Here is a 27,525-nt window from a genome sequence, read left to right on the forward strand (position 1 = left end):
GAACGATTGTCAACCGTTCATCCGCAGCTGGTGCCGGAGATGTTTTGCTCGAAACTACCTGTTGATGATTCCAATCATTCCGGAAAGATTTCACCAACTGAAAATTCAAAAGATTTATATGTTTCTTTTGATAATATGAATATTATTCTGGCTACTTACCTTGCGTGTTTTCCAATATTGAATTAGCTGGAGCACCTCAGGAGTCCTTTGTCCGCCATATTGACTTTTTTCATACTAAAAATTCACGTAAACATTGTTGTCAGAAACGTCAAACCACAGCCGCACTAACACTAACAAAGTTAAAAAAACACAAATACCAACGTGCTGTAACCATATACCGATTGTACGTGAATTGACAGTGAATCGTACGCGAAGTTTAGGTGGAAGTTACTAACGTCAGGTGGAAGTTACTAACGTACTAATGGCAGATTTTTTTAAGGTCAGTCTCTTACGTGATTTTTCATGTGGATTTTACGTGCGTATTTTTCAGAGTGTGATATTATAGGATCGTTTAAGCTTTTACCACAGTAAAAAGATTTTCATAATTTCTAAATTATTTTTGGTTGAGATATTCATGCAAATGCTGTCGCTCTAGAAAAGCCTAAACAGTGACAATATAAGGCTACAGCTGGAATTCTTTTCTTTCATTGTCGTTTGAAGAAATAAAACTCAACACACCGGTTTATTTTTCAAATACTTTTAATTTTATTTTTGTTTTCCTTTTCTCAGTTTGTTTATTATTTGTTCAATTATGTACAAGGTTTTACTTTTAGCTGTTTGATTTGCAACAGGATAAATTTTCATAAAGATCTATAATAGTTATAAATACAGTATATTTTGTGTTTTTAATATCTTTGCAGTGTGTCTGTGTATCTTGCCGGGGTCTGGTTTGTTCTTTTTGCATATGTGGCATTACCTTTAGCTTACCTCCTTCGTTCGGTATTGGTTTCTTGTTTTTGTCTCAATTGTATCATATAAAGTTACACAGTTTCACATACAGGGTTTGTTTTGTTTGTTCGTTATCTGTTGCACAGTACACGCTGTATTTAGACTTGTTTTTTTTTTGTTTTGGTTTTTGGTTTGCTATTATAAAGAGCATTATTCTACGCCTTCGTGTTACACACAGGTTGATGAAGTTGATGATCCACATCGGGAATGCCAGTAACCTCGGTTAGTCGAATGGTTGCGGTTGTGGATGGAAAAATAAGATTAAATGCAATTGACACGAAACTTATTGGAAACTGGTCGTTCGTTATTCTTCTTTTTTTTTTGTTTTGTTCGCTTTGTGTTTTCGATGCTCAGTGCTGCTTGCTAGGCTGCAGCAGCTCTATACGGCAGTTTGTGTGAGAGGGTGTTAATTTAAGGATTTGTTTCTCATGACAACTTTTGATTTATTACAGCTCGCCTCGAATGTATTTTGTGTGTGTGTATGTGTTGCTGTGTATGCGGGTGTAATTATTTGCATATTTTCAATATGGGTTTTTTATCTCATTTATTGATTATACATCAGTATAATGTCGAGCCGTGTAGTGAAACAATACGTAAAAATTGGGTGATTTTTTTGTTTGTTTGGTCTGTGTGTTGTTAGCTCAGTTGAGCGGCGATACTGTGGTCGATAACAACATTCATTTTTGGCTGATCAATTCCATTAATCGCTTCAACTGTCTTGCGCAGAAAAGTGTAAGGGAGGGTAACTGAATTGGGCTCGTGGTTTGTTGGGGCATATTCAATAACGTGTCATAACAGATTTCACTTGTACATTGTTTCTACATGCTTGTGGTAATTTTATGCCGTTGAGCATCCGATTTTTGGTGTTGCTGTGGTTTAATCCCGAACGCACATGTTGTTCGAAACATGCGTGCCCGGAAGGGAGTGTGTTGTATGTGAATTCACTTCTTGCTTTGTTCGTTCCAGTAACATTCCTCTACATCTGCTATTTATAGTTTAATAGGTTTTGTGCTGCTTCGTATGTGAATGATTTTCATACAATATGCATATGGTAATCTCCCGTGCATATTTTTTAGTCTTAGTAAGAGTAATCGCTCGGACTAGTTTTTTAATTTGATTTACTGATTAATCTTTTTTTTTTATGTTTTTTATGTTTAGTTTAGCTCTTGGTATTTAAATTTGACTAATTAATCACTCATGGAGTTATTTATGGGGAAAATCTTCATTGGTTTAGTGAACTTTGCGAATTTATAGTGTACATTGTATCATCTCTACGCATTTTCGTTTATCCACTGAAGTCGTCCTCAATGTACGATTTATGATCGATATTCTAGCAATAATTCTTTTTAAGATTTTGATTGAAAAACATAGCTACCTATCTGAATCCGTTCTGCGTCTACTCTGCGTCAGCTAGCTCGCGTCTAGTTACTTTTTGTGCAGATCATGTTCTAGACAACTTTCCTAGTTCTTTTTCTATGGTTTGGTTATGTTTCTACTCTTGGCTGAAGCGTAAATGGTACCAGGAAAAGAAAATCTTTCCTAATCTGACTCGTCTTTTTCAAACATAACTTTTGAAGTGTGTGGTTGTTTCTGGTTTGAATAGGATGGAAGCATTCCGAACAATCGTTCAGTGAGGTCTTTCGTCGCGATAATCGCGAATCGCGAGATGAAAACGGTGAATGGCTCTAGATTGTTTTTCCATTCAAAAAATTTACACTATCAGCACGTTCGCCGTGGAAGTTTTTGCTGTTTTTTTTTGCTTCATACAAAAATATGTCGGTTTGAATCTTTGTATGTAATCTTTTTCTTGTGTTAGGTATTTGCATGCAGTACAAAATTAAGGCACTCGACGTTCATGTGGGTGTGTGTCCACTTTTTTAAGGTTTTGCGAGCCGTCGCGCGGAGACACACTGACAGCTCGTGCTTTTTTTTTACATCAATGTACAAAGTTCTCAAGTTTAAGGTACGCACATCGCTAAACGTAATAGCTTTACTAATGAGTCTAGTTAGATAGTTAGTTTGAAATTCCATTTACTAGAAAGTGTGAGTAGTGTTCGAAGAGTTACGAAGAAACTTCGGAAAATGTGCTGCCGCAAGAGCGCTAAACTGTACAACTTTCCATAACTGGTGACGAAGATAAACGGTAAATTGTAGCAATCTTAGGTACAGACAACGAGAGTAAAGAATAAAGCACCTCACTGAACAATCATGTGCCGGCGTTATTTTTTGTTGTTCTATAAACGAGAGGCTATCTTTTTCATATCTACATCTTGCCTGTCTACTGTTACTTATTATTCTCTCTGTTCTAGTTATATTCTTTTACGAATTTATCGAAAAATTATTTACACTCAGTTAAAGCAATTTCCCAAAGCAATTTTTGTTGTTTGTTTATTTTTGTTTTGATTTATATTATAGTTTTGTTTCTCCTTAGTTAGTTAACCCAACGCGGGACTGAGCTTTCATACGGTGGCTGGTTAAAATATTCTAAGAAGTTGAACCACTAGACTTTATTCAGAGAAACGTCACGAAACAATTTGTGAGTAATTCCATCCAATTTGCGTCTCCTCCGTTTACTCCTGCTGGGGAGCTGGAGTCTCCGCCCACATCATTCACCGGGAGGGGATGGCTTCGCTTAGTGAAGGTGAAACGAAATGAAACGAAAAGCACAAAACCCAACCGCGCTGCTCTTTTGATATTACAGAAAAATCATAACTTTTATACGAGCTTTGCTGACCAGCAGCGCATTTCCGTCGAGACCACATAGAAAAAAAAAGGAACGGAGAGGACGGGGAATACTTTATGGGTCAACATGAAAGAAATGTTCACCCGGAGCGTGATGCAATTGAAATGTAACTGATAGAAAGAGTAGGACCAAAAAAAGAGTTAAGATCCACGTGCCCGAAGCTGTTTTGTTACATCAGCAGAAGGGGAAAATTTAGTGAAAATAAAAATAACGATAATGATGGATAATAATAGTAACGCCCACTGGGACAACACCCTGTTAGCAGCGTAGAAGGAAGCACAGTAACGGAGTCTAAGTTATTTTTTTTCTGTGGTAGATTGGGGGCTGCGATTTCGCGGATACTTACGAAATTCCAGTGTACGGCAGCGGAGCTAAAAGCGAACCGAAATGGGGTTGGCAAGAGGGCATTCCTAGCTTGAAATTATGAGCTTGCTCGGACTGTAATTTAATGTTGAGCTCATAGCGCGGTTAGCTGAGGGCGGAAAATGGCTGAGAGACGATGCTTTTTAGGGTGATGTTTTCGGTAATTTTATTCAAATGTGTAGATCGGTTCGATACGAGGGATTTTTTTTTTCGTGAAAGTTAGTTTTTGAATCAATATATGAATGAATTTGAGTGAAATTGATATTCAAAACTTTTTAAGGTGTTCAAATGGTTGAAGTCTTCTATGTCTATCGAGGGTTTAGTGCAATTTCCATCAACATTGAGGTGTTTGAACCTACCGTTATTCTCTTAATCATTTTTATGCGTAACTTTTGTAATACCTATCATCAATAATGTCGATGGTCCATTAGGCCATCACCATTTTCATTTTGACCATTTTGTCTAACGCATAGCACCGTACTCTAAGTAATGGCACAAATATCAAGTAGCTTTCTGTACAGCGTTTATAAAATATGAAAACGAACACGAAATTTTGAATTACATTTGTAAAAGAGTTGATTTTTTCCATTATTTTTATTTTTGCAGGGCTTCTGTTTGAAAGTAAAAATTAGCCACTGTAAACCATAGGGGAATATATCACTATAATGCAATGTTCATTCTTTAGTTTTTCATTATTCGTAACAAAAATTAAGTGATCCTTCAGTGGCAGTTCGTTTGATTTCCACCGTTTCAAATTTATTACTCTGAGGGTTGTTGTGTAAACTTTAAATAATCTTGAGCTTGAAGAATTTCTCTACACGTTTAAAATATCTGCCGATCAAAAATGTTTGCAAAGTTCGGTCGAGATCATTTGGCTGGTGAATCATCAACAGTAGAGCACAAAAAGGCTTTTAAAACAGCTTATAGAGCATACCAATTATTTCCAAATAGTTTTAATGCAGCTTTTCTTTTATATTCAGGGCCGGCGGTTCATGTGGGTAGTATGGGTAGTATTACCCACTCAGAAAATATTCATGTGGGTACTTACCCACACGGAACTATCTGACAAAACTCAAAAAAATGCAAAAAATTGCGAGCGATAGATTCGGATATCGTTGAGCGAGAGGTTATAAATCTACAGATTTATGTACATTTGTAAAGTTTCTCAGGGAAAAGGATTATTTTTTTAATTGTATTATTTACGATAGAGAATTTCATTCAAGATAGGGTTCTAAACTTCATTTACGATAGAGTTCTAAAGTTTTGTTTTCTAGTAAAAATTTCCCATGCTAAATTTGAGCTCAATCGGACTTCAGGAAGTAGAGCCTTAAAGCGGTCAAAGTTACAGTTCTTTGATCGATGAAAGTAATGTTCGAGCGGGGAGTGTCTCTTGTGTGTTCTGTTGTAGCTCGAATCTCCCAGCCCAAAAGTTTCAATGTCCCTGAAAGTTAATTTTTTTAAACAGTTTTTTATAAAACAACATCAGATCTCGACATTTCATACATTTCTAAGAGATTTGTTATAAAAAAAATCGATTTCGGAAACTTCAAGAACTACTCGTGCATTTTTAGGCTGGTCAAAAATGTAAGACTTTCATGACTGTAAGTGAAACTTCGATTAAGTTCAAATTTTGGATGGATTCTTTTTTTTTCGAGAATACAAAACTGTTTAGCCCTAACGTTAATTAAGGAAATGCTTAAAAAATGCCGATTTTTCGTGGGTTTACCTTTACACGCACTGACGAATCTACCAATGCAGCATCAATCATAGTAACCCATGAGAAAAAACTGACTCGAACTCTAACCGTAATGGCGAAAACACCCGACGACCTTGAGCCACAAGAAGCTCCAAAGAATGCTAAAGAGGAAGACCGAGGGAAGAGTGGCTACATTGCTGCGTGCGCTTGATCGGAAGGTCGGTGTAACCGGCCAAACAGTGGAAAGGCAAACATGGACATCAGAAAGCGACAGTCCCGTCCATTGGTCTGCAGGCAATGACGCAGTGGCAGCGGCCTAATGATATGGTCGAGTCGATTTTTTCGGCGAATCGCGATTTGGCAACGACTGGCAGGGCACTCCGTATTTTACTTCGCCCACGAAGGATGTTACCTTTGAGGTGAAATTTATTTCACACACCAAGTTCCCAAAGAAGGTGCTGGTTTGGCTGACAATCAGGGAGAAGTTCCGTACTGACCGTGAACAAGGAAATGTATAGTACGAAGTGCCTGCCGGAAGTTGAGTCGTTCATCAAGAAATACCATAGGAGCGAAGACGCTGTGCTCTGGCCGGATCTGGTGTCGGCCCATTACTCGAAACAATCGTTGGAAGAGTTGAAGCGGCTGAAAATCAATGCGGTACCCAGGGTGCGTCCCATCCAGAGTTTCTGGGCGAACGAGAAGCGTAAGTCCTACTCCAACAATTTAGTCGCAAAAATTGAGGAGGAATTGATAAAGAAAACGAAGAAAGAACTCAAAAACATGCCTACACTCATGTTTTCGTCCACCATAGCGAATGTTCCGGTCGCAAGGGCGTGGAATTGCTTTTGCAACTGAGCTTATATAATTACCTTCCATGGTAAATTCATCGAAAACAATTATCTGTCTTGGTTTTTTGCTATCACCATCCGAAAAATTTTTTTAAATTTTTTTCAATGCAAACATTACTACTGAACAAAATTTGAAAATCCAATTTCTCTTAAACATTCCATTGGCATCCACTGTCAAATTTTCGTTAAATTATGTTCAGGTATCTCTAGGTCGCCCCTCCGGCTACGCCTTTGTCACCCATGAGCATTTCCTATTCCTTACTACCCACTCGGGAAAATAAGGTGACGCCGGCCCTGGTTGTATTGTAATTGTCCTTCTAACCAATGTTGTATTTTGAAGCTACACAGAGAAAGCGTAACAACAGTAATTTTATTATCACTTCCTCAAATTGATGTTGAATGTCGCCGGTGTTAATTTCCCTGTGAAAATCTTTTTAGTGAAATAAATGATATGTTTTGATAATATTGAATTGTTTCATCTAAGCCAATCCATTGCATGAAGTCGACGAAGTAAAATCCCAACCGCATGAACAGTTACACGCAATTACACTGCGTGCGCGAAATCACAGTAACGCTGCTAGTCAGCGTTATCACTGTCAACTGACTGGAGCTGAAAGGAATTTTCGCCTTCAGCTTGTTCGTGTTGAAACTGAAAATCGTAGTTTTAACTGAGTCAATTGAGAATCTATCATTTACAGTGAATATTTGCAATATCAGCCATCAGGAGATTTGGGTGGTGACTTTAGCTTCTTTCCAGGTTTTTATAAAATTGTTAGTAAAACCGTTAAAAGAGTGACATGTATCTCAAATTGGTAATCGAAATGTATTTTCCACACTATTTGGATCGGAGAAGTACAGTTCTGATATACTTTTTTCGGGGAAAAAAAACTCTCATTTGGGAATACATCCATTAGCAAAGTTTTAGCAAACTAATAGGTACTCTACCAGGATCATTTTGCGAAATTTCTAAGAGTGTTAGTAGACCCTGTCCAAATAACAACATCCTTTGATTGAATAGCGCTTGAGCAGCTGCAGAGTAATATCTAGCAGTTTCAGTTTCTCACTGGCAAAAACGACGTTGTGTTGAGTAAGTTTTTCTCATTTTATAAAAATGATACCCACTCGGACAGTGACCAGTCAACAGACCTGTGAATACCCGGAGGAAATTTATCCTAAGATTTAGTAAGCTCCGTACTTTTATTGCACTTTTGGTCTTTTGGTGGCGTTCCAGTTCGACTCTATCATGGACATTTCCTAAGCTTTCATTTTAGTCCTCAGAGCACACTGCACAAAATGGATCAGAAACAATAAAATATGATCCTGAACAGGCTTTGGAAAAGTACTGTGGCGCGACAATATACTGACGACTGGGCTCTTTTTTTTACCATAACCGCCTCATGAATAAGCTATCCATGAGGACTCACGAACAGCTAAAGCTTACAACGAAGCTGTCTTGTATTGCACACGACAGCTCATTCTTGCGCATGTATTTTGTTCGTTCGGACATGACAGCTTAGTTTGTTCATTTTGAGGATGTCTTGTTGGTTTGGCCTGCGCTGAGGATAGCCTGCTGATCGGCTGTGCCTGTTATCGATGATAATCGTTTCATATGTTTTCTCATTGTTTATATTTTTTACCTCGTGACAAAAAATGGTTTTCGCACCGCCTCGCTTTCATTATAGCATCGACCTGACTCTCGTGAATCATAAACACCTGACAGCTCGCTCGACTTGTACCGAAGCATGTCGTGCTGGCTATCAGTAGCGACAGCTTGGAAGAGCCAACTGACATGAGGAAATAAAAAATAGCATCCCTTTTGGCATTGCATGTGTGCGCTGTTGTCAGTGGCTGTCGGGCTGTGTGCCGAACGTATGGATAGCAGAGAGAACTGTGCAACACAAAGAGAGCCGAATTAGTTTAAAATTTGCTGTCACGGATAGACGGTACTTTTCAGCAAGCTGATCCTGAACTTTTTCTTGCTAGACTGCTTTCATACATGTTGTAAACAAAAAAAAAGACTGTCAGCTTTTTCGTTTCCATCAATACCACGATAGCCAGGCACCCAGTACAGAGATGCCACATATACAGATTTTTCTGTATTTTACAGATTTTTGAACTAAAAATGCAATACAGAATTTGTATTACAGAATTACAGAATATTGTCAAAAATACAGATTTTACAGAATTTTTTGCTATTTGAACTGAAATCAATTTCTTGTAATGTTAAATTAGATTCAACGACTTTCAAACTTTTGTGAAAAACCTGATGCTGTTTATGTTGGTACCGTTGCAAAAGAAAAAAGATGAGGCTTGGACGAAGGCGAAAAATGACGTTTCGAAATATTTGACGGGATTTCTATTCAAAATTCGTTAAACAAAATGCAAAGCTGTTCGATTTCATCGATCCTGTTGTAAAAACGGTAGCTTTATTTAATCCTAAAACATTCGACAAGATTTGGATAACGAATTTTGCCTGCTAAGAACAAACTTTATGACCGGAAGATTCGTTGGAACAGATGACTTAACTTGGTCTGAGTAGTTGGACGCGACAATGCCGAATGGTAAATTCATGTTCCGTTACTGACATCATTTGAGCGAATTTTTTTCAATAATTCCACATTCTTCAGCTTGTGTAGAACGCATTCAATATATACTCAATATATAATTGCAGCAAGTCTAAAGCCAGAAATCTCATGGCACCTAAGCTTATGAGCTTAATTTTGAAAGCTAAAAGCTACGTTGCTAACCAAGCAGGAGCTACTAAAATTAAATTAACAAAAAAAATGCATAAACATCACGTAAAGAAAAATAAGCAATTTCGTGTTCAGTTACAACATTTGATTATCACCTGATTATAAGTTTGACACCAATAAAAAATTAAGCTAAAGTAAAAAATGGTGATTTGTTTCAATATATTCTTTAACGAAGAAAATTTTCATCCAACATTCTTAGTTTGCTCGATACAGATTTTTTTATACAGATTTTTTAGCCCGTGAAACAGATATACAGACATTTTCGAGTAAAAATACAAAAATAAATGTGGCAGCCCTGTCCCAGTATAGAGTTACTTCGTTCCTGCTAGCCAATTGTTCTATTAAAAGATTGCATTTTTTTTCAGATTTCTAGTTATAATTATAATTTGATGAAAGAAAAAATCTCATTTCTAATTATTCGTTGAAAAGTTACCCTCGATTCTTTTGATGAGCATGAAAAGTTCTCCGCAATTCAAATTAGTAACAGCTCTTAACTTAAAGCTGCTAAAAAGCGGGCGGACCTGGCATTCAATTATTAAATTGATTTGAGCAATTCGAAAATGGCGAGTTGCTTCACAAAAAAACCTATTTTTACAAAAAAGTTGAAGAGGCTGTGTATGAGCCATGACCGCAAAGTCAACGTAGAGTTGTCAATGTATTTTTGTTTCAATAGGTTAGGGAACACACTCCATGGAGGTAAATCAAATTGATTATGCTGTAAACTTCAGTAATATTTCTAGGCCTTAATTATTTTTTCAAAAATTCCCTGATTACGTTAAAAAATAACTAAGACAGATAATTGTGTTTGATAAATTTCCCATGGAAACTAAGCATGTTACACACTTGAAATTTTTTGCCGGGTCTCGGTAACTTATTGCCGAGAACGGCATCACTGAGTGCTCGGTTAAAAAATAATGACAGCTGTCACATTTTATCGTAAATCTCGGCTTAACCTAACTGAAATTTCGGCACAAAATATTACTACCGAGATTTCGGATATTTTGTGCCGAAATTTCAGTTGGGTGAACCGAGATTTACGAAAAAATGTGACAGCTGTCATTATGCTTTTAACCGAGCACTCAGTGGTGCCGTTCTCGGCAATAAGTTACCGAGACCCGGCAAAAATTTTAAGTGTAGCTTCCGTAAAGTCTTTGCGTGCGGCCTCCCGGCAGTTAACGGGAAGATTTGCCATGGCGGACGAAAACATGCGTGTAGGCCACTTCAGGCTTGGTCAGAAATCCTCGATGGGACGCAACTTGGAAACGTTGGACGGGTCCGCCAACTTGGGTACTACAATGATATTCAGCAGGTCCATCTCTTCCAATGATCGCTTTCAGTAGTGGGCCGACGCCAGCGTCTTCGGCCTTTTGATATTTCTCAATGAACGACGCAACTTCCGGCAGGCACGTACTATAAATTTCCCCGTTCACGACCAATCCGGAGCGAAAGAAGAGCAACTTTGACATCTCTTTCTCGCTGATTGCAATTGTCAGTCACAGTAGCACCTTCTTAGAGAACTTGGTGTGTGAAATAAACTTCACCTCGTCGCTCACTTCTTTAGTGGGAGAGGTAAAATACGAAGTGCCCTGCCAGTCGTTGCTATCCAGGGTGAGACAGGTCTCGTCGTCCATCAACACCGTCTAGTCGTGATGTAGCCACTTTTCCCTCGGTCTTCCTCTTCAACATCCTTTGAAGCCTCTTGTCGCTCAGGGCCGTCGACCACCCGGAACCGGGCGTTTTTCTTTCTTTGACCGCGCATACTTCTGGACGGATTAGCTTCACTGTTTTCGCCATGGCTAGAGTTCGACTGATAGAGCTGTCAATTTTTTTCTGCTGACTCATAGATTAATATGATCGATGCTGCATGCGTAGTTTCGTCAGTGCGTGTAAAGGTAAACCCATGAAAAATCGTCAAATTTTGTTCACTTTTTTTTAACCCAAACGTTAGAGCTTTTAAACAAACAATGTTTCTCAAAAAACTGATTCATTTTAATTCCAAGATTGAAATAAACGTCGATGTTTGCCGGAGGTTGATTTTTAGCCTCTGGGAATTAATCCGATTACGGAAATACTTTTATTGAGTGGTATTTGATCATTTTAGGCTGTTTCCATTGGTCAAAATTTTTGTTTTAAACAAGGCTCTTCATTTTTCAGTAGTACAATAGTTAGTTAGGATTATACGATCACAATATTCCGCTTTTTGTTGGATTCGTAATTTTCCAATCATTCACTCCTAGAATGAAGGAAACTCGTTGATTACTGACCGAGCTATAAGCATTTAAAATGAGGCAATTTTTGTGTTTAGATTTTTATTTTATACCACGTCTCAGAATGTTGCCGTAAAATGTAATCCTCCGTCAAAAACACATCTTTTGGCAGGCTTGATGTTCTCTTCAATATGCGGAAAAAGCAGAGTGAATCACTTTTGCCCACCATGAGCGCTGCGTGCTGCGATTTTTTGCACCAAACCTCTTTGTTTTGTTTTGTGCTGTGTTTCTACCGCTCGCAGAAAAATTAATACACTTGCTGTTTACACCATAGGTGAGCAAGCCAAGAGCGGTGAGTCACCCTAGTGACAATACACTGAAGTACACCGCGGTACGCACTGCTGAGATAAGTTCGAGAGCAGTCGAAGAGCAAACATGCGTGACGGCTGTCTGGATTTATTTTTCAGTTTCGAGATGCGAAGTAAGCAACGCTATCTACTTTCTTACCTTGATGCTTCCCTTATTTGATATATGCTTAGAAATACAGAGCTAGGGCTCTGTTGTGGAGTTATTGAGCGTAATGTCCTTTCGTGTGAGAAAGTTCACATCAGATTATTATCTCTTTGGAGAAATATTTCAGATTTTACCGCGGTATTTTTTTTGCATGCTGTATATCTGATATGCACGATTCGCTGCTCTCTTCAAGCGAGTGCGTCGCTTTGGCTAACAGTGTGAGAGCAGGTTTTTTTTCGCATTGAAAGATATTCTTCTACACGCTAGTGATTTTTTGAGGAGAAATGACAAGCGTGTCTTTTGGTTAAGGTTCCTGGATGGAGAAACGCGAAATGATTTTTATAGGTCGATGGTTTGTGTATTTCTGAAATTATTGTTTTTTTGCAACAATCGACGTATTTGAACATCGCTATGTAGTTCTTGTGGTGATTTCGAATAATGAATTTTATATTCATAATCTTTCTAAAAGTTTTAATTTTCAAGATGGTAAAAAGTGAGTTCATATAATTCAATACAAGTTTTTACAACCTTTTTACAGTTCTCTTACAAAAACCAAACAGTCTTCGGAAACATTAAAATAATTAGAATAACAAACATTTATTTGTGTGCAAGTTACAAACGTTGTAACTTGTACACAATCTTTTATCAAAGATATTCCTTTTTTTGTCTCAATGTTGATTATTTCTCACCCTCCTCTTGGCTATCTTTGATAACATTGGACACAAAAAGAGCTCGAAAGTTGTATCAGACTAACATTAGAAAAATCAACAAAAAAGTGATAGTTCGCTACCAGAATTTCCACATATTACACTGGAGACAAATAAGCAATGCGTTTTTGTAACGAACACACAAAATAACGTTCTCGGCTGTTCGATTTCAAAAACTGGCTCCAGCAGTTAGTGCTGTTCGATTTTGACATATCTAAGCCGTGGTAAACCAAGCTAAGACATATGGTAAATAAACCTATTTACCACGTGAGTGGTTTTATTGTGGCATCATATACTTTTAGTTGTGTTGAAATGTTTGATTTTGTGCCAAATAATCGTCATTTACCAAAAGTGTCTGAATCGCATCGGAAGTTAAAAACAAGTTTACGGAAAAGTTATTTTCAGTGAAACAATGTACCGTGGTTGGTTCCGTCGTTTTAGAAATGGTAATTTCGATGTTGAAAACTTTCTCCGTGAAGGAAGGCCAAATAGGTTCGGAGACACCGAGCTGGAGGAATTGTTCGATGTGGATCCATGCTAAACGCAGAAACAGCTTGCTTCGGTATGTTGAGTTACCCGAAACTGAGAAACGATATCGACTTCACTTGACGCGACTAAGCCGAGCACCGCACGAATAATGGCAGAGGCACGAAAAATCAGTCTGTTGCATGACAACGCTCTGCCTCATGCTACCAAAGTCGTTGAAATTTTTGAAGTGCTACATCACCTACCATATTGCTCAGATAGTGCACCTTCCGTAAGATCCATCTTACACTTCTCGGTTTTAAACTCTAAAACAAATACATATTCATTTGAGTTTTTTTCACAGTCGAAAATTATGCGATTACTCTGTCAATGGAAAAATTCAAGGAATCAAAAGTAGACCTCCTGTATTTTCAAAGCATGTAACCCTTTATTATTTTTTTTTTACGCTGCATACTTGCCACCACATACTTTCAAGGGAAAATAGGAGAAATAGGTGCATTATCTTGGACAATTTGTGACGCACCGACTGGAAAACTTTTTTTTTTATTATTACCAATTGACATGTAAATTTCTGAGACGAGGGATATTCTTTCAAAACTCACCAATATTGGAGAATTTACCACATTTCAATATGGATTACACTCATCGCCCCCCTAAAAAATCGATAACCGTTCAACTTCGTCGATATTCTGAGCGCCCAGCCGTAACGTATGAAAGCCCATTTCCACCGCATATGGGCAGCAGTATTGCGGTGTCTACAATTCGACGCTACTTAGGATCAGCTGTGTGTCTATCTCTCGTGTTCCGATGAACTATTCCACTCGTTTTGCTAGGCTCCTATCGCGCTACAAAACACGGAAAACGACTCCATTCCCGCGAATGATTCCCGTCCCCGATGAATGCTCCGTCATTATCGTTATAAACCCTAACGCGCCCTGTTATGTGTGTGTGTGTTTTTTTATTTCGGGGATTATTTTGGCTTTGCATCGTTCGCGAAAGTCATGCCAAGTCACGCTGAATGCAATAGAACTTTTTCTCCTCCTTCTCGTTTTTGTTCTCTATTTTGTTTCACTCTCACACTGAATGAGTTCGTTTTCATTTCAATTTTGTATATTTAAACATTATCATGTAATTTAATCTTTCTCCAAAGTGCACGTTTGTGGGAAAAACGGGTTTGGGGGAACATGGAAACGCTGGCGAAAAAACGAACCTAGTTTGCAGTTACATTTAATTGAATACTGTTTTTGTTCAATTTTGCGTACACTAATTTTCACGGTTTGGTTCCGGCTGGGCATGGAAATGCAGCTGCAACGTTTATGTTTTTTTTTTTATCCCCGGTTGCCGACATTTCGGAGGCTAACATGGCATCATTCATTTACTCTGCAGTAGGTCGGATGAGCCACATGTTGTTATCGTTTTTTTTTTCGTTTTGTTCACACATTTCGGTACTTTTAATTTGAAGAAATCTTTGCTTTAGGTCCGGGTCTTACCTTGCACTTAAAGAATTTTGATTTGTTTGTTCTAGTACAGATATGATTTCACATCAGGTTAATATTTGCAATATGCGCGCACACACATCATCATCCTCACTCTCTCGCAACTTGAACTCTCTTCCCGGCTGCAATTATTGCCCGTTGTGTTTGTGTGACCTTTGCTGTCGCAGGAAGTAAATTATAACATTTATTATTTTTTTCTGGAAGATTGTTTTCCATTTTTTCTTTTGTTTGTTTGCGTGTAGATATCTAACACCCGGGAGTTACATGGTTTTGGTAACGTAAATCATTGCTGTACAATTGATTTTTGTTGTTGCTTAGTGCCTTTTACTAGGATACTTACATTTATGTCGCATTTCTATCAAATTGGGGGCACATCGTATTTCGTAGAGTTTTTTTTCCTTACCACTTCAGTAAGTATTTTAGTGTTTTTTTGGTTTTGTTTTCTGCTGGAAACTAGTTTTGATTAGAACGCGCGGCCTTCCTGGCGAAACCCCTGCTATAGTATGTGTACCCTGCACTAACCTGCTTCTAACACTGGAATGGGTGAGAATGGGCAGTTTTAACCAACCGAAAATCTAACTTATTGTAGAGTGCTTGGTCATGTTTTACTAACGAACCAAAGTTTTGCTGCACGGGGATTTGACTGAGGCAAGGAGAAATTTGACTGGTTTTTGTTTAAAGGGCAATGGTTTTAATGCTGGGAAGTCCTGTGTTGAGTTGAGATTCCCTGCGGTAATTAAATGTTGCAGATAAATATTTGATGAGTTGACAAAAAAATTGATTAGGGTTAAAATGGTTGTATGAGAGAACATGTACTTTGAAATATCGCAAAACAACAAATCTGTGGAGCAACATATATTTATATATGTGTGGAGACAGTAAAAATCGTTAATTTGCTACTTAAGAAACCGCAAAACAAAATTGAAAGCAGATTTCAAGAACAAGAATAGAAATACAAAAAAGGTATTACTGTGAGATTTGAATGTAAGATAATTATTTTAGTTATCGAAAATTGGCTCCTTGGGGTTGGTAGTTTCTTGAACATTTAGCCTTGTTCATAAAAGAAATTAAAAAAATGCTCTTCAAAGAAATTAATGCAAAAAAACGCCAAACGATATTTTGTTCTAAAATCACTTAACACTTAAAAAAGTCTTGAATAAGAATTAAGACCCCGGTATGGAAATAAATTTAACTTAAAATTGTTCGGTTCGGGTTTTCATTTGCGAATGCATTTTTTTTCCTCATCTATTTTGCGAATGCATTTGAAATAATTTCGTTTATCGGTTCTTGACCTTTCTTCGATTTTTTGCAATACAAATAGAAATTTGGTGCTTAATCAAAAAAAACTTAAAAGGCTTAAATGTTCAAACTGAGAAATTGCAAAATCAATGTCAGTTTTTTATAAAAGTAAAAGAATTTATCCTCCCTATAAAAACGAAATGTGGAATAGGGGAAAGCAAGTGAAATGCTAAAGGTGCTTGAACCGTGAATAAATAATGTTGAAGCGGAAATTTATTTTCCGTCCAAAAACCGGCACTGTAAGGCTTCAAAGTAATCTGACTTGAAACACGACACAAACACTAATCAAAAAGTAAAAATCTCTTACATAATTAAAAAAAGGTTAAACAAGTTTCTTTATCTCTAAATGGTCAGATTTGTTTTAATATAGAAGATTATACACTCGTAAAACTTTGGAATCCACATCAATTTCACATCCAATTTCCTTCTTAAAAATGTGAAGTTTTTAGATAAACGAAATAATTGTTTTTGTTGTAAATTCGTGTCAATTTGCAATTTCCAATCACTTTTTTTTGCAACATAAATTAAAGAGCGGCGAATAATAAGTGACCTAAAATGATTTCCTGGAATTTCTATTTTTCGAAAATAATTGTCTCAAGAATCACGAAATCACTATGACTTTCATGTGTGAGTTGAACCATGAGTAAAGATTTTTCTTCTGGGACTTCAATATTTTTCTTCTGGGGCTTCAATATTGGGTAGCTTTCAAAGGCGTGAAAATGTAGAGCAATTTCATAAAAAAATGTCCCAATTTCAATATTTTTTTTAAATTGTCGTTTTTGTGAATCTTTGCACCATAAGACAAAAAAAAATTAGGGAGAGAAACTAACAATGTTATTATTTATTTATTACCTAAAAAATCTCGTTTTTCAAAATATATGATTTTTTTCTATGAAAACTACACAATGTTAACTGAACCTTGATGGTTAATTAAACTTTGAGAATCAAAAAACAAAAATGGTAAGATTTTTCGAAAAAAGAAATATATTTTTTTACAGTGTATATTTTTTGGTGGTTAAAATTATCATCTACCTATCATTCATCATCTATCATTCTGGCTTTAAAAATATTTTTTTCTCAAGATTAGGCACTAAGCTCAGTATTTTTCCCTGCGCCGAGTTTGTTATTGATAAAAATGTTTTTAGAGCCAGAGCGGTTTGGTTGGTACAGTATCCACGGCAAAGTTGTAGATACAGTGACGTGTCGATTTTATCACGTTTCGTTTTTTCAATGTTCCGTTTTTATCAATCTCGAACGCATAGCATTTCCCCTATATCACGTTTCTGAGATATATGTATAGAAAATATTATGAATCATGGCCGATAAAATTTACAAGTATGACAAATAAGGCTTGTTTTTTTTAATGACTCCCCGTGAAACAATAACTCATTCGGGAGACAAACACGCACGAAATAGAATTGACAAAAATCTAGTAACTTCATATGGCATATCAATGTTACACCGTCAATCAAATCATTCTGCCTCTCAAAATATTTGTAGTCATCGTTACCATTTCTGTTTTATTCTTTTTAAAAAATTAATCGTGATTTAAAAAAAATACTTTTACCACAAAATGACATTATTAGGCCATAAAAAAATCGGTGCAAAGTTTCAGCCAGATCGAAAACGGTCGACTGAAATGGCTGCCCTATTTTTTTGAATAGAAAGCGAAGCAAAGCAAAGCCTTGGTGCTACATTCCGGAACTCGATCTGCTGTTTGTATACATAGACTTCGCAGCTAACTCTTAAGTGTACAGGGCAATTTCGGGGCTAGCGCTACGATCGTACTGACACTAACAGTCTTTCCCGAGCTGAGACTCGAACCTACGACGACCAGTATCGTACCTCAAGACCAGCTGGGAGGGCGTTTTTTTGAATAGAATTGCGCTTTAAAAAACTTGAAGATTTTCTTCTGGCACTTCAATATTGTGTGACCTTGAATGTATTGTTCACCCAACAAAACAAAGAATTAAAGTGAAATAAAATAAAACTTGTGTATTGTGGGAGGAAATGTTCAATTTAAATAAGCTTCGTTTTCCGAAATATGTTTTTTGGATGGAAAATTTTCCTAAAATTTTTCTAAACAAAGTGGATTTCTATTTGCAAAAATGAAAAACTAAAATTCGTTACTCAGTTATAGATGGAATAATATTAAAATGTACTGTAAATGTACAAATCAAATTCACTTTGTCGTGCCAAATATACAACAATTGCTGGAAACTTACGTCAAATAAAAAATAATTGAATTTAAAGAAAAATTTATTCATTTATTACACTAACCCTTGTGAAGAGAAAAGAAAATGAGATTTTCAAAATTATATTTGGAAAATGAACAACAGTTTTAAGAGCAGCTATGAAATGCATAACACTTTCTAAGCAATTTAAAGTCTTATTTTCGTCGCCTGCCTTATTAATAGCAGCTTCAGAACTTCGGTGAGCTTTTTCCCATTAATGGTCAAAACAAACAATAAATGTAGAGCAGTTTTTGTGATTTTTTCGTAGATATTTCAAGCCAGTTTCGATGTTCTAAATATTCTAGATAAAAAAAAATAGTTTTATTAGTCTGTGATTTTTTTTCGAAAAAAGTCACAAACAATATTTTTTCCTAATAGATAGAAACAAAACCGTCTAAGTGTTTTGTATTCTGATTTTGAGGATGTATGTTATAGTAATCGTAACCTGGAAAGGGTTGAGCTTATAAATTTTATGATAAATCAAAAAGAAACAAAAAATTTCCCAAAGCTGTGTTCTTCTGGGACTTCAAAATTGTGTAACCCAATCTATTCTGCTCTTTCATGAACAAATAAAATAAATGTTTTTGAAACTTTTGTGAGATAAAGTTTGAAAACTATACTGAGTTTTGGCATATTTTATTGAAAAAAATAAAATTTTCAAGGAATAAGATATTTAATTTTTTTTTGTTAAAAAAAATTGCGGTGTATATTTTTTAAGATAATTTTTTTTCTACATATTTGTCGAAGACGTCACAATGGTCAAGTAAACCGTTCTGGCTCTAAAAATATTTGTAATAATCAATACCATTTTAAGAAAAGCTCTTCTCGAAAAATAGTCCAAAATATTAGTATTTTTTTTAAATCACGAGTAATCTTTAGCCCATAGTCATATTTGTGCAAAATTTCAACCAGATCAAAAATCGTCGATTTTAATGGTTGCCCTAGCTTTTAATCAAATTGCACTTTGAAAAACTTGAAGTTTTTCTTCTGGCACATCAATATTGAGTGACTTCGAATGTACTGTTTAATCCAAGGAACATGTAAAATTAAAGTGTAGTAAGATTTTGTATTTTTAAAAACTTTTGTATTTTCGGATGAAATGCTACATTTAGAAAAAGGTTGGAGTAAATAGCATGTTTTAGTGGTAACCCGTGTTATGAAAAATAGTTTGTCTCTTTCATGAAACAGAAAAAAAAAAAATGGTTCGTTCAACAGTTGATAGAATGTGAATACCTGATCTTATACAATGTTATGTGTTTCAAAATAAAAAAAGATTACATCTAAATTTAGTCTACGGTACTAAAAAGACATTAAACGTTAGAATTTATATCAAATAAAAAAAAAAATAAATTAATATATTTTTCGTAATACCAGTTCTTGTAAAAAAAAACAATTCGGTGTTCAATGAGAAAATAACTAAAATAGCAAATAGTGTGAGGACTCTGTTAAAACTTAGAAAAACAGAGAAAATTTGAACAACAGTTTTTAGAAACATTTTAGTCGCTCAAAAATGCGAGCAATTTGCACCTTTTTTTTGGTCTTATAAATATCAGTTTAAGAAATACTTCTCAAATGATTATTGTTTGAAGAGTTTTTTCCCATCCTTGATCATAACAAAAAATAAACTTAAGAGTAACTTGGAAGCAGCTTCTTGTTATGTTTTATCGGATTTTTGAAGGTAGTAATATATATTGATGGGTTTTTCAGGCAAAAAACAATGGCTTCATTAGTTTGCGAATTTGCTTTGTTTATAATTGGAAACATGGCAATAAAAACTTTCGTTTCCTTTGGACAGGAAAAAAATATTTCAAGAGTTTTGTTTTCTAATTTTCACAATGTACTTTATAGTTATCGTGATCTGGGAAGAGGTGAGCTTGAAAATTGGATGATGAATCATAAAGAAATAAAAAAGATCTCCGAACTCGTGTTCTTCCGGAACATCAAAATTGTGTTTTTCAATCATGCACTTTCATATACAAACAACACGTTAATTCTCAGAACTTCTCTATGAGAAAGAGTTAGAAAAATGTGGAAACAGGATTTTAATGATGAGCAATTAGCTTGGAAGTGCTCTCAGCGCAAGTTTAAGGTGGTGAATTGAGAGACAGAATGCTGGCAATTGGTTCATCTGGGATTTCAAAATTGTCTTAAAAGGTGTGTAGATAAGAGATAAAATCTACTAAAGTTTTTTACGCGTTTTTACAAGGTTTTATTGGGGGAATTTAAAATTACTGCAGTTTTTTACGAGGTACGTATTCCCCGTGTAAAAAAAACTGTTTGTACTAGACTGCAAGATTATTACTTGATCAACAATCGGTTGTTTATCTTGAAATTAGTTACTTGCCTATATCTTACTCTTAAAGGGCGGCATACTGTGGAAAGTGTACAGAGAATGTGCCCTCTTCTAATGCGTATTATGCTGCTACCACGGAACTGATTTTAAAGGCCAACGTCTTGACCGAAAGGTGAAGATACAATAATTGCCATACTTTTCAATTGTAAATTAAAGAAAAATTGAGCTAAAAATCAATAATTTTTAGTTCAGTTTCGCACTATTCAACGAATTACAAGCTCGCTTCTATAGCCGAGAAAAGGATGGTATAGTGTAGAATCGTACTTTCATTGAACGGATTTTAAACACTATCTCAATCGATTAGCATATTTTTTCAATTGTAGGCTAGTTAAAAATGAATGATTGATCGAAATCTGAAGTAAAACTAACATTATTATCGGGATTTGATAAACATCGCACTACAGCGCTTCTGCACAGGATTTTAATTACATTTTCATCTCATTTGGCGAGTTTTTTTTTCACACCCATGTTGTAAGTGGTCCCGCCTTTTTTCAAGTTATATCATTCTCTCAGTTTCGTGGGACGAAAAACATTTTATTCAATAAAAAGGCTGTACGAAAAGTAAAATGTTGTCAACTTATATCAGTCCATCAGTTTGCGGCAAACATTTATGCAGTATTTACTATGAACGAAAATTGAAATGTTGTAAGTGGCTCACCCTTTTTTCAAGCTACATCATTCTCATAGTTTCGCGAGACGCAAACACTTTTTATTCCGTATTGAGAATGTTGGATAAATCTATCTCATTTCGTGTTGGCAACCAGCGGAACAGCACCTATAGAGCACTTTCAGCCACACAACAATCTATTACACTGTTGTGTGTTGCATCTTGCGGCTCTGGCTGGGGGGCAGAAAAATCTTTTCGTGTTGACGGATGGCAGACATGAGAATGTAAGCGAATCCAGTTCGAAATGCTGCTGCGAAATCAGATCAATCTTCTTTGTTAGGACGTTCAAGTATTTTGAACGAAGTTTAATGAATTTTATAAATTCTGCATTATTTTCATAACACGCCTATTTTGTACGGTAATGACGGTTGCCTTTCGAAGTAGCCATTATCATTTTCCTTCACATGAACATCAAAAATGGTCTTTATCAGGCGCTCCACTTGTATAATTGAAGAGCTCAATGAATAACCCTGCGTTTGGTTACGTGAATGGTCGAAAAACATACTCTCAATTATTTGCAAAATTAGCTCTGCAAAAAAAGACATATCGCAGTCCAAAATCAAAGCCGATTGACATAAAAAAGTATGCAGCGTGAAAATCCGTTCTATATTCTATATGATCTCTGTTGTTATTCAATCCCAAATGTCCCCCTGCAACGTGCAGGACAGCGCGACAAGATAAGCCTCTCACAGAAATTGACAATTCCACCCACGTGCGGCAGAATAAATCTTCAAACTTGCTCCATACGTAATTTGTTGTAATGTAATCTGCCCGGAAATCACAACTGTTTCCGTCCCTCACCGGCTACGCCATTCTACGCCATTCAAATTTAGTACAATCTGCGTGAGGTATTCTCGGCTCCCCAACCTTGCATTCCACGCTTCGGATTTTACTGGAGGAAACCGGCTCCTCGGGTGCTTTGTTGCGAAAATGTATGCACATTGCTTACATAATTAGAGTAATTATTTTGGCCGGGATTTTATCGGGGTACACAAAGCAGAGGGAAATAGCGAATGAATCACTGTGCAGCGTCTGTCTGACGATGGTGGATGGAGGAAAAAATTTTGGTCTGAATTTACATGTACGAATAATTACCAAAAATCGCGGCGAAGAACGGGTCGAATATTTACCGTGCAGCAGAACGTCGGTTGCGCGTGGCGAAAGAGAACTTTCACAAATTATTTATTCTCCCTGTGGGTATTTTTTTATTGTCAGTTGGCTGCAAATTAAAAATATGATTCTGCCTTTCGTGTAGTTTCTGTCATTCTACACCAACGCTAACTTACCTTAGGATGGTTATAATGTTGTTGGGTTTGTTTTCTTTGGGTCTACTTGTTTTTTTATAAAGCGTTTCGTTTTCTGTACCTTCTGATCGATTCACTAAAGCTATAACTTAGTTCATTCATTCTTCTGCTCGCTAGTAACTGTTACCTTCGAGTACCTAGTAAGTTTTACTCGCACATCTGTTTGCTTTCGCTTTTCGCTATCCTTTTCCCTGTCTTCATCAGTTCAGGCGGGGGATTTCGTTGAACATTTTCAGTACACAGCAAACTGAATTTCAATTATGTACGAATCACTTTCTGCGCTCATTACTGCTGCTTGTATTGGTATGTTTGCCTCTATGTATGTGTGTGTGTGCGCTAGTGAATAATGGAACAATTTGGAAAGTGCGCTTATGCTTTTTCGCTTCGCTGCGGAAAGCGACTGCTTCTGGTCAAGAAAACTCCCCGCTTCATCATATATCACACGATTAGGACTGAAATATGTCTGATTGTGTGATAGAGGGCTCGACAAGCGACGAGGTCTTCTTGGTATTCGGTACAGTAGGAGTGGCTTTCCATCCATCTCGCGGAGAAAGGAGAAGGGCTTTGGAGGGGGGACTGAGGGGAAAGGTGATGGCTTCGATCCTTACCTTCGCACCCTTCACCGGCCATATGTCTGTGACCAGCTCTCTTCGTTTGTTTGTGTTGTGAATATTTTATCGAGACGTGCTTGAAGGGAACGAAGAAAAATGCTCGACTGATTTGCTTTTATGCGATTGCATGATCGAATTTACGTTGCTCTGCTGCACTTGAGAAAAGGAAAACAGAGGGAAAAGCAGAGTTTGGTGGCGAATGATGGATGCTTCCGACCGATAACAAAACGGTCTTTCCTGGAAGCTCCGTGCTGTAGCTAAAGTTTACGTGCGTTGTATGGCACAATGGCTGTTACAGCTGTGGCAATGACTGCTTACGTAATTTACTCGAAAGTTGGCCGAACAGACTGCAGCGAGTTTGGGGTAGGTTTTTGTTCGGTGAAAATGGTGCATATTTTAATCAGGGTTTACGATAACGTTACATTTTCGAATTTTAGGTCAAATTAATTAATTCAGTTGGTTCTGAAGGTAGAATTTTCGAAATTTGTATATAGGCAGATTGATGATAGTCATGCGCCCCCATTAATTAAAATTAATTAAAGGTCGGAAAAAGCGGTTCAGTTTTTTTTATTATTGAACCTTGCAAGCCTTTTCTAATGATACAAATATCGAATTAGGAGTTCAATTATTTCAATTTTGTGTGAGTTCCGAAATTAGTTTATTAGTTGGTTCTGAAGATGGAATTTTTTAAACATTTCGAAGTGTAGATTGACGATAACCATGCGCCGCCATCAATTAAAATTGATTATTTAAAAGTTGTAAAAATTGGAGTTAAAATGATTTAATTTTGTGCGGTTACTAGAAACGCGTTAAAGCAATGATTTGATTAAGTTTCACAACAACAATGACTTGAGGCTAGTGAACTTCACCGTGGTCAAGGTAATGGTCTTCTCTAGAACCCATTTTGCACAACTAAACATTCAGAAGCACTCCAATGGAGAGGCCAGATCGGCCACATGCTGATCGACGATCAAAACTTTTCAGAAGTTTTCAAGGGCCAATCGTCGATTCTGATCACTATTTCGTGGTTGGCAAGATTCATGCCCGGCTGTACAACGTAATTAAATCGATATCGACGAGGAAGATACGTCCGAACATCCACAGGTTGAAGGAAGCCTTTGTCGGTGAATACCAGAGCGGTTTTCGAGCGAGACGACCTTGAGACAGATTCTTGATAAGTCTCGAAAACACAATTTGCAGATACATTATCTGCTTATAGACTTCAAGGCGGCGTACGATTTAGTTAAACATACCATATCATCATTAGACGGCTCCAAACCAAACAATTAAAAAGTATCAACCTGTATTGGTATCAGCGTAATGATTTGTACCAGTATTAGTAGATTTTTCGGTTGCAGACCGTCTTATTAGGGATGGTCGAGCTTGAGAAAATCAACAATGTTTTATGCGCGCTACAAAACTGATCGTTCGCCCAAAATGGGGGACAGAATAAATAGCTTCCAAAACATTTTCTACTACACAAATCTTTTAATTCAATCTTTCACGGCCAGCGTTTATGTGAAATTATGTTGAAATGAACAAATGAACTGACAGGTCAACTTCTGACAGCAAGATGTCCATGTAAAAGAATAGATAAGTTTTTCTCCATAATTCAGCAGAGTAAATTGATTGAAATTAAAAAACAGAACTACCGAATTATTCCATTGCCTTCAACAAATACTATCACGAAGCCTGGGTTAACAGGCTGCGTGCTCTTATCAAAGTTAAGCACACTTATTACCTTCGCTGTGCGGCTCTCGTCATTGTAAACAATGGACGCCACCATAAACTTGAAACAAATTATTCATTGAACGTTTTCTCCCGCCACTCCATAGAGTTGCAACCCCGAGAGTGGCGAACCGAACATTGTTCGGACAGGTTTCGCCTTGATTAAATTTGCATTTTATTTGGAACAGCTATTACCAAGCTCCCCAGCAGTAAATGGCAATGGTACGGAAAGAATCCCTTCGTAACTTTGCTCCAGTAAACGAGGGCCAGACATCGGTGCGAAAGGTCGGATCATCAGCCAGCAGCTGAATGCGCTACGTAGCGGGCAGAAAGCCGAAATACCTTATTGTGCTATTTTTGAATTGCAGATTCGGATGGTTTCACCCGGTTTTTTTGGCTGTTTTCTACGAACGACTAGGATTTTTTTTATCAGCACTACATGAGTGGTTTTGTTAAAAATCGAATTATGAAAAAGGTTATCTTAACTAGAATTACCGAAGGGTGTACTTACGTCGAATGCTCTATGACTAGATTGATTTCGATTTTGTGTGTGTGTTTCGTTTTTGCCCCCTGTGCATTGGCCTGCACCATGTTGCGAAGGACTTTAAATCCGTTTAACTAAAGCTAGATTTATCAACCTTGTCTCATATTCACTAATTTTGTTGACGCTTATTACCTATTGGAAGGGGAGAACAAAAGCTGGCTGTTTTTCACCTTCTAACAGACTGACAAAACTTCCACGGAAGTTTTTACATGAACAACTAAGCCTTGGCTAGAGTTTTCGATAACATAAATCTGTTTGCACGTAACTTAATGAGTTCACAGCTTTGATTTTCTCACAGTTGATTCGGGTTTTCACCTTCCGTTCTCGCTCGTCACCGCCATCGTTACCGTCGTCGCCTTCAAATATCTTCACAATCACAATCGTTACTGTCGGTGGTTTCGGTTCCCCGATAGAAGCGCACTCCCTGATCCCGATCGTAGGTAATTCGGGATCGTCGCTTCCGGGAAACACCCTCTTCTAGCTCCATTCCACCGACGTTACTGGCGGTGGTTGCGCCACTACTGCTGCTACTTCCGGCAGTAGCCGTCGTGCTTGCACAATTTCCACCCCCATCGCCACAACCTCCGGAATAGTCATTTACCCCGCCACTACCGCTACCACTACCCCCGCTACCGCTGAGAACGCTACTACCGGTGATGCTGTGCAACCTCTGAATCATACTAGTTTTCAGACCCTCCCTACTGCTGGCACTGTCTTGCTTCTCAAACTGCTGTACATGTTGCTGTTGTAGCTGTAGCTGCTGCTGCTGTTGTTGTTGTTGCTGCTGCTGCTGTTGCTGTTGCTGCTGCTGTTGGCAGCTGTAACTCCCCAGGCCGCTGCTCGTGGGGTCTTCGGCGCGGCTTCGCGCTGTTGGCCTCGCTTTCCGCCAGCGATCGCCAAACAGTTGCTCCAGGTAATACCGTAGTCAGATTCTAGTGACCGTTGGTGCGTTTAGAAGCCTGCGGGTTAGAGGAGAATTGAATGCTTATTAATGGCGAGGTTTTGATGACATTGATAAATTGCACACTGGGAAAAAACGGACCCAAATTCCCACTAAATTAATGCCGCTGAGCTGGCAACCTGAGATATAGCATTTCTTATGTAAAATTGGTCAATAAATCGATTGGTGATACTTTCATCCTGTGCAGGGCACGGGAAAAGGCCTATATTCCTACAAATATGAAAAAATAGGGTGAAAAGGGGCAAATTAGACCATTTTCCGTGCCCTGCACGAACTGAAACTATCACCAATCGCTTTGTTGACCAATTTTACATAAGAAATGCTACATTTCAGGTTGCCAGTCTAGTGGCGATTTTTTAGTGGAAAAACCGGAACCCACATTTAAAGCAATCAAACCCTAGTTAACATTAGAAAATCATGATAAATATTTGGCGTCGTTTATTTTTTCAATGTGGCTTAAACTGTATAGCAGCTCTTGATTTTGCCCAAGTAACACACAAAACATCTTAGAAAATAAGTAACAACGAAAGTAGTCATACAAGTGTACTACAAGCGCAATTAAAAACTTGTGTTATTATATTGTGTTTTAAGTTGTTTTTCATCCATAATACAACCGCATTTCGAAAACAAGCTCGTTTTTTCTGGTTTTGGTAATGTTTTTAATAACATGAGTTCAAGAATAACAATCACTATCTTTGCTTAAGACATTACACCATCTAATAACAACACGTACCTGTAAAATGCTTTTCCTTAGTACAATAGTCGCAGCATTTAACACACAACTTAAAATTACTTGATCAAATTAATATTTGAATTATATGAACGATTTCTATATTAAGCGGGTCAAAACGCGCCATCAAAAGATAAACAAAACGCTTGCAGTGTAACCAATATCACTTCAGTTTTTTGTTATTGTATATCTAACAACGCTCTCTAGCTTTGTTAGATTTTATATCCAGATGACGATGAAACTATGCGAAAACAATTTCAATATTCAAGCGAAAGAAACAACTCTTTTTGAAAGGTTGAATATTATTTTTTGTCATCAATTTATAATCAATTAA

At 37.1% G+C, this 27,525-nt stretch overlaps 2 protein-coding genes across 2 annotated transcripts in view; one reads left to right on the forward strand and one right to left on the reverse strand.

The window, feature by feature from the left end:
- Positions 1 to 27,525, forward strand: part of LOC129729470 (pseudouridine-5'-phosphate glycosidase-like) — a 106,704-nt gene that overhangs the window by 27,842 nt on the left and 51,337 nt on the right. The window lies entirely within an intron of this gene.
- LOC129729467 (uncharacterized) overlaps positions 682 to 27,525 on the reverse strand; it is a 502,529-nt gene continuing 475,685 nt past the window's right edge. Inside the window, exon 13 of the mRNA XM_055688058.1 lies at positions 682 to 26,459. Within this exon, the coding sequence (XP_055544033.1) occupies positions 26,426 to 26,459 (34 nt within the window). The 3' untranslated portion in view covers positions 682 to 26,425. The remainder of the gene's footprint in view (positions 26,460 to 27,525) is intronic.

Source organism: Wyeomyia smithii, chromosome 3 (genome assembly GCF_029784165.1).
Source record: "Wyeomyia smithii strain HCP4-BCI-WySm-NY-G18 chromosome 3, ASM2978416v1, whole genome shotgun sequence".
NCBI lineage: Eukaryota > Metazoa > Arthropoda > Insecta > Diptera > Culicidae > Wyeomyia > Wyeomyia smithii.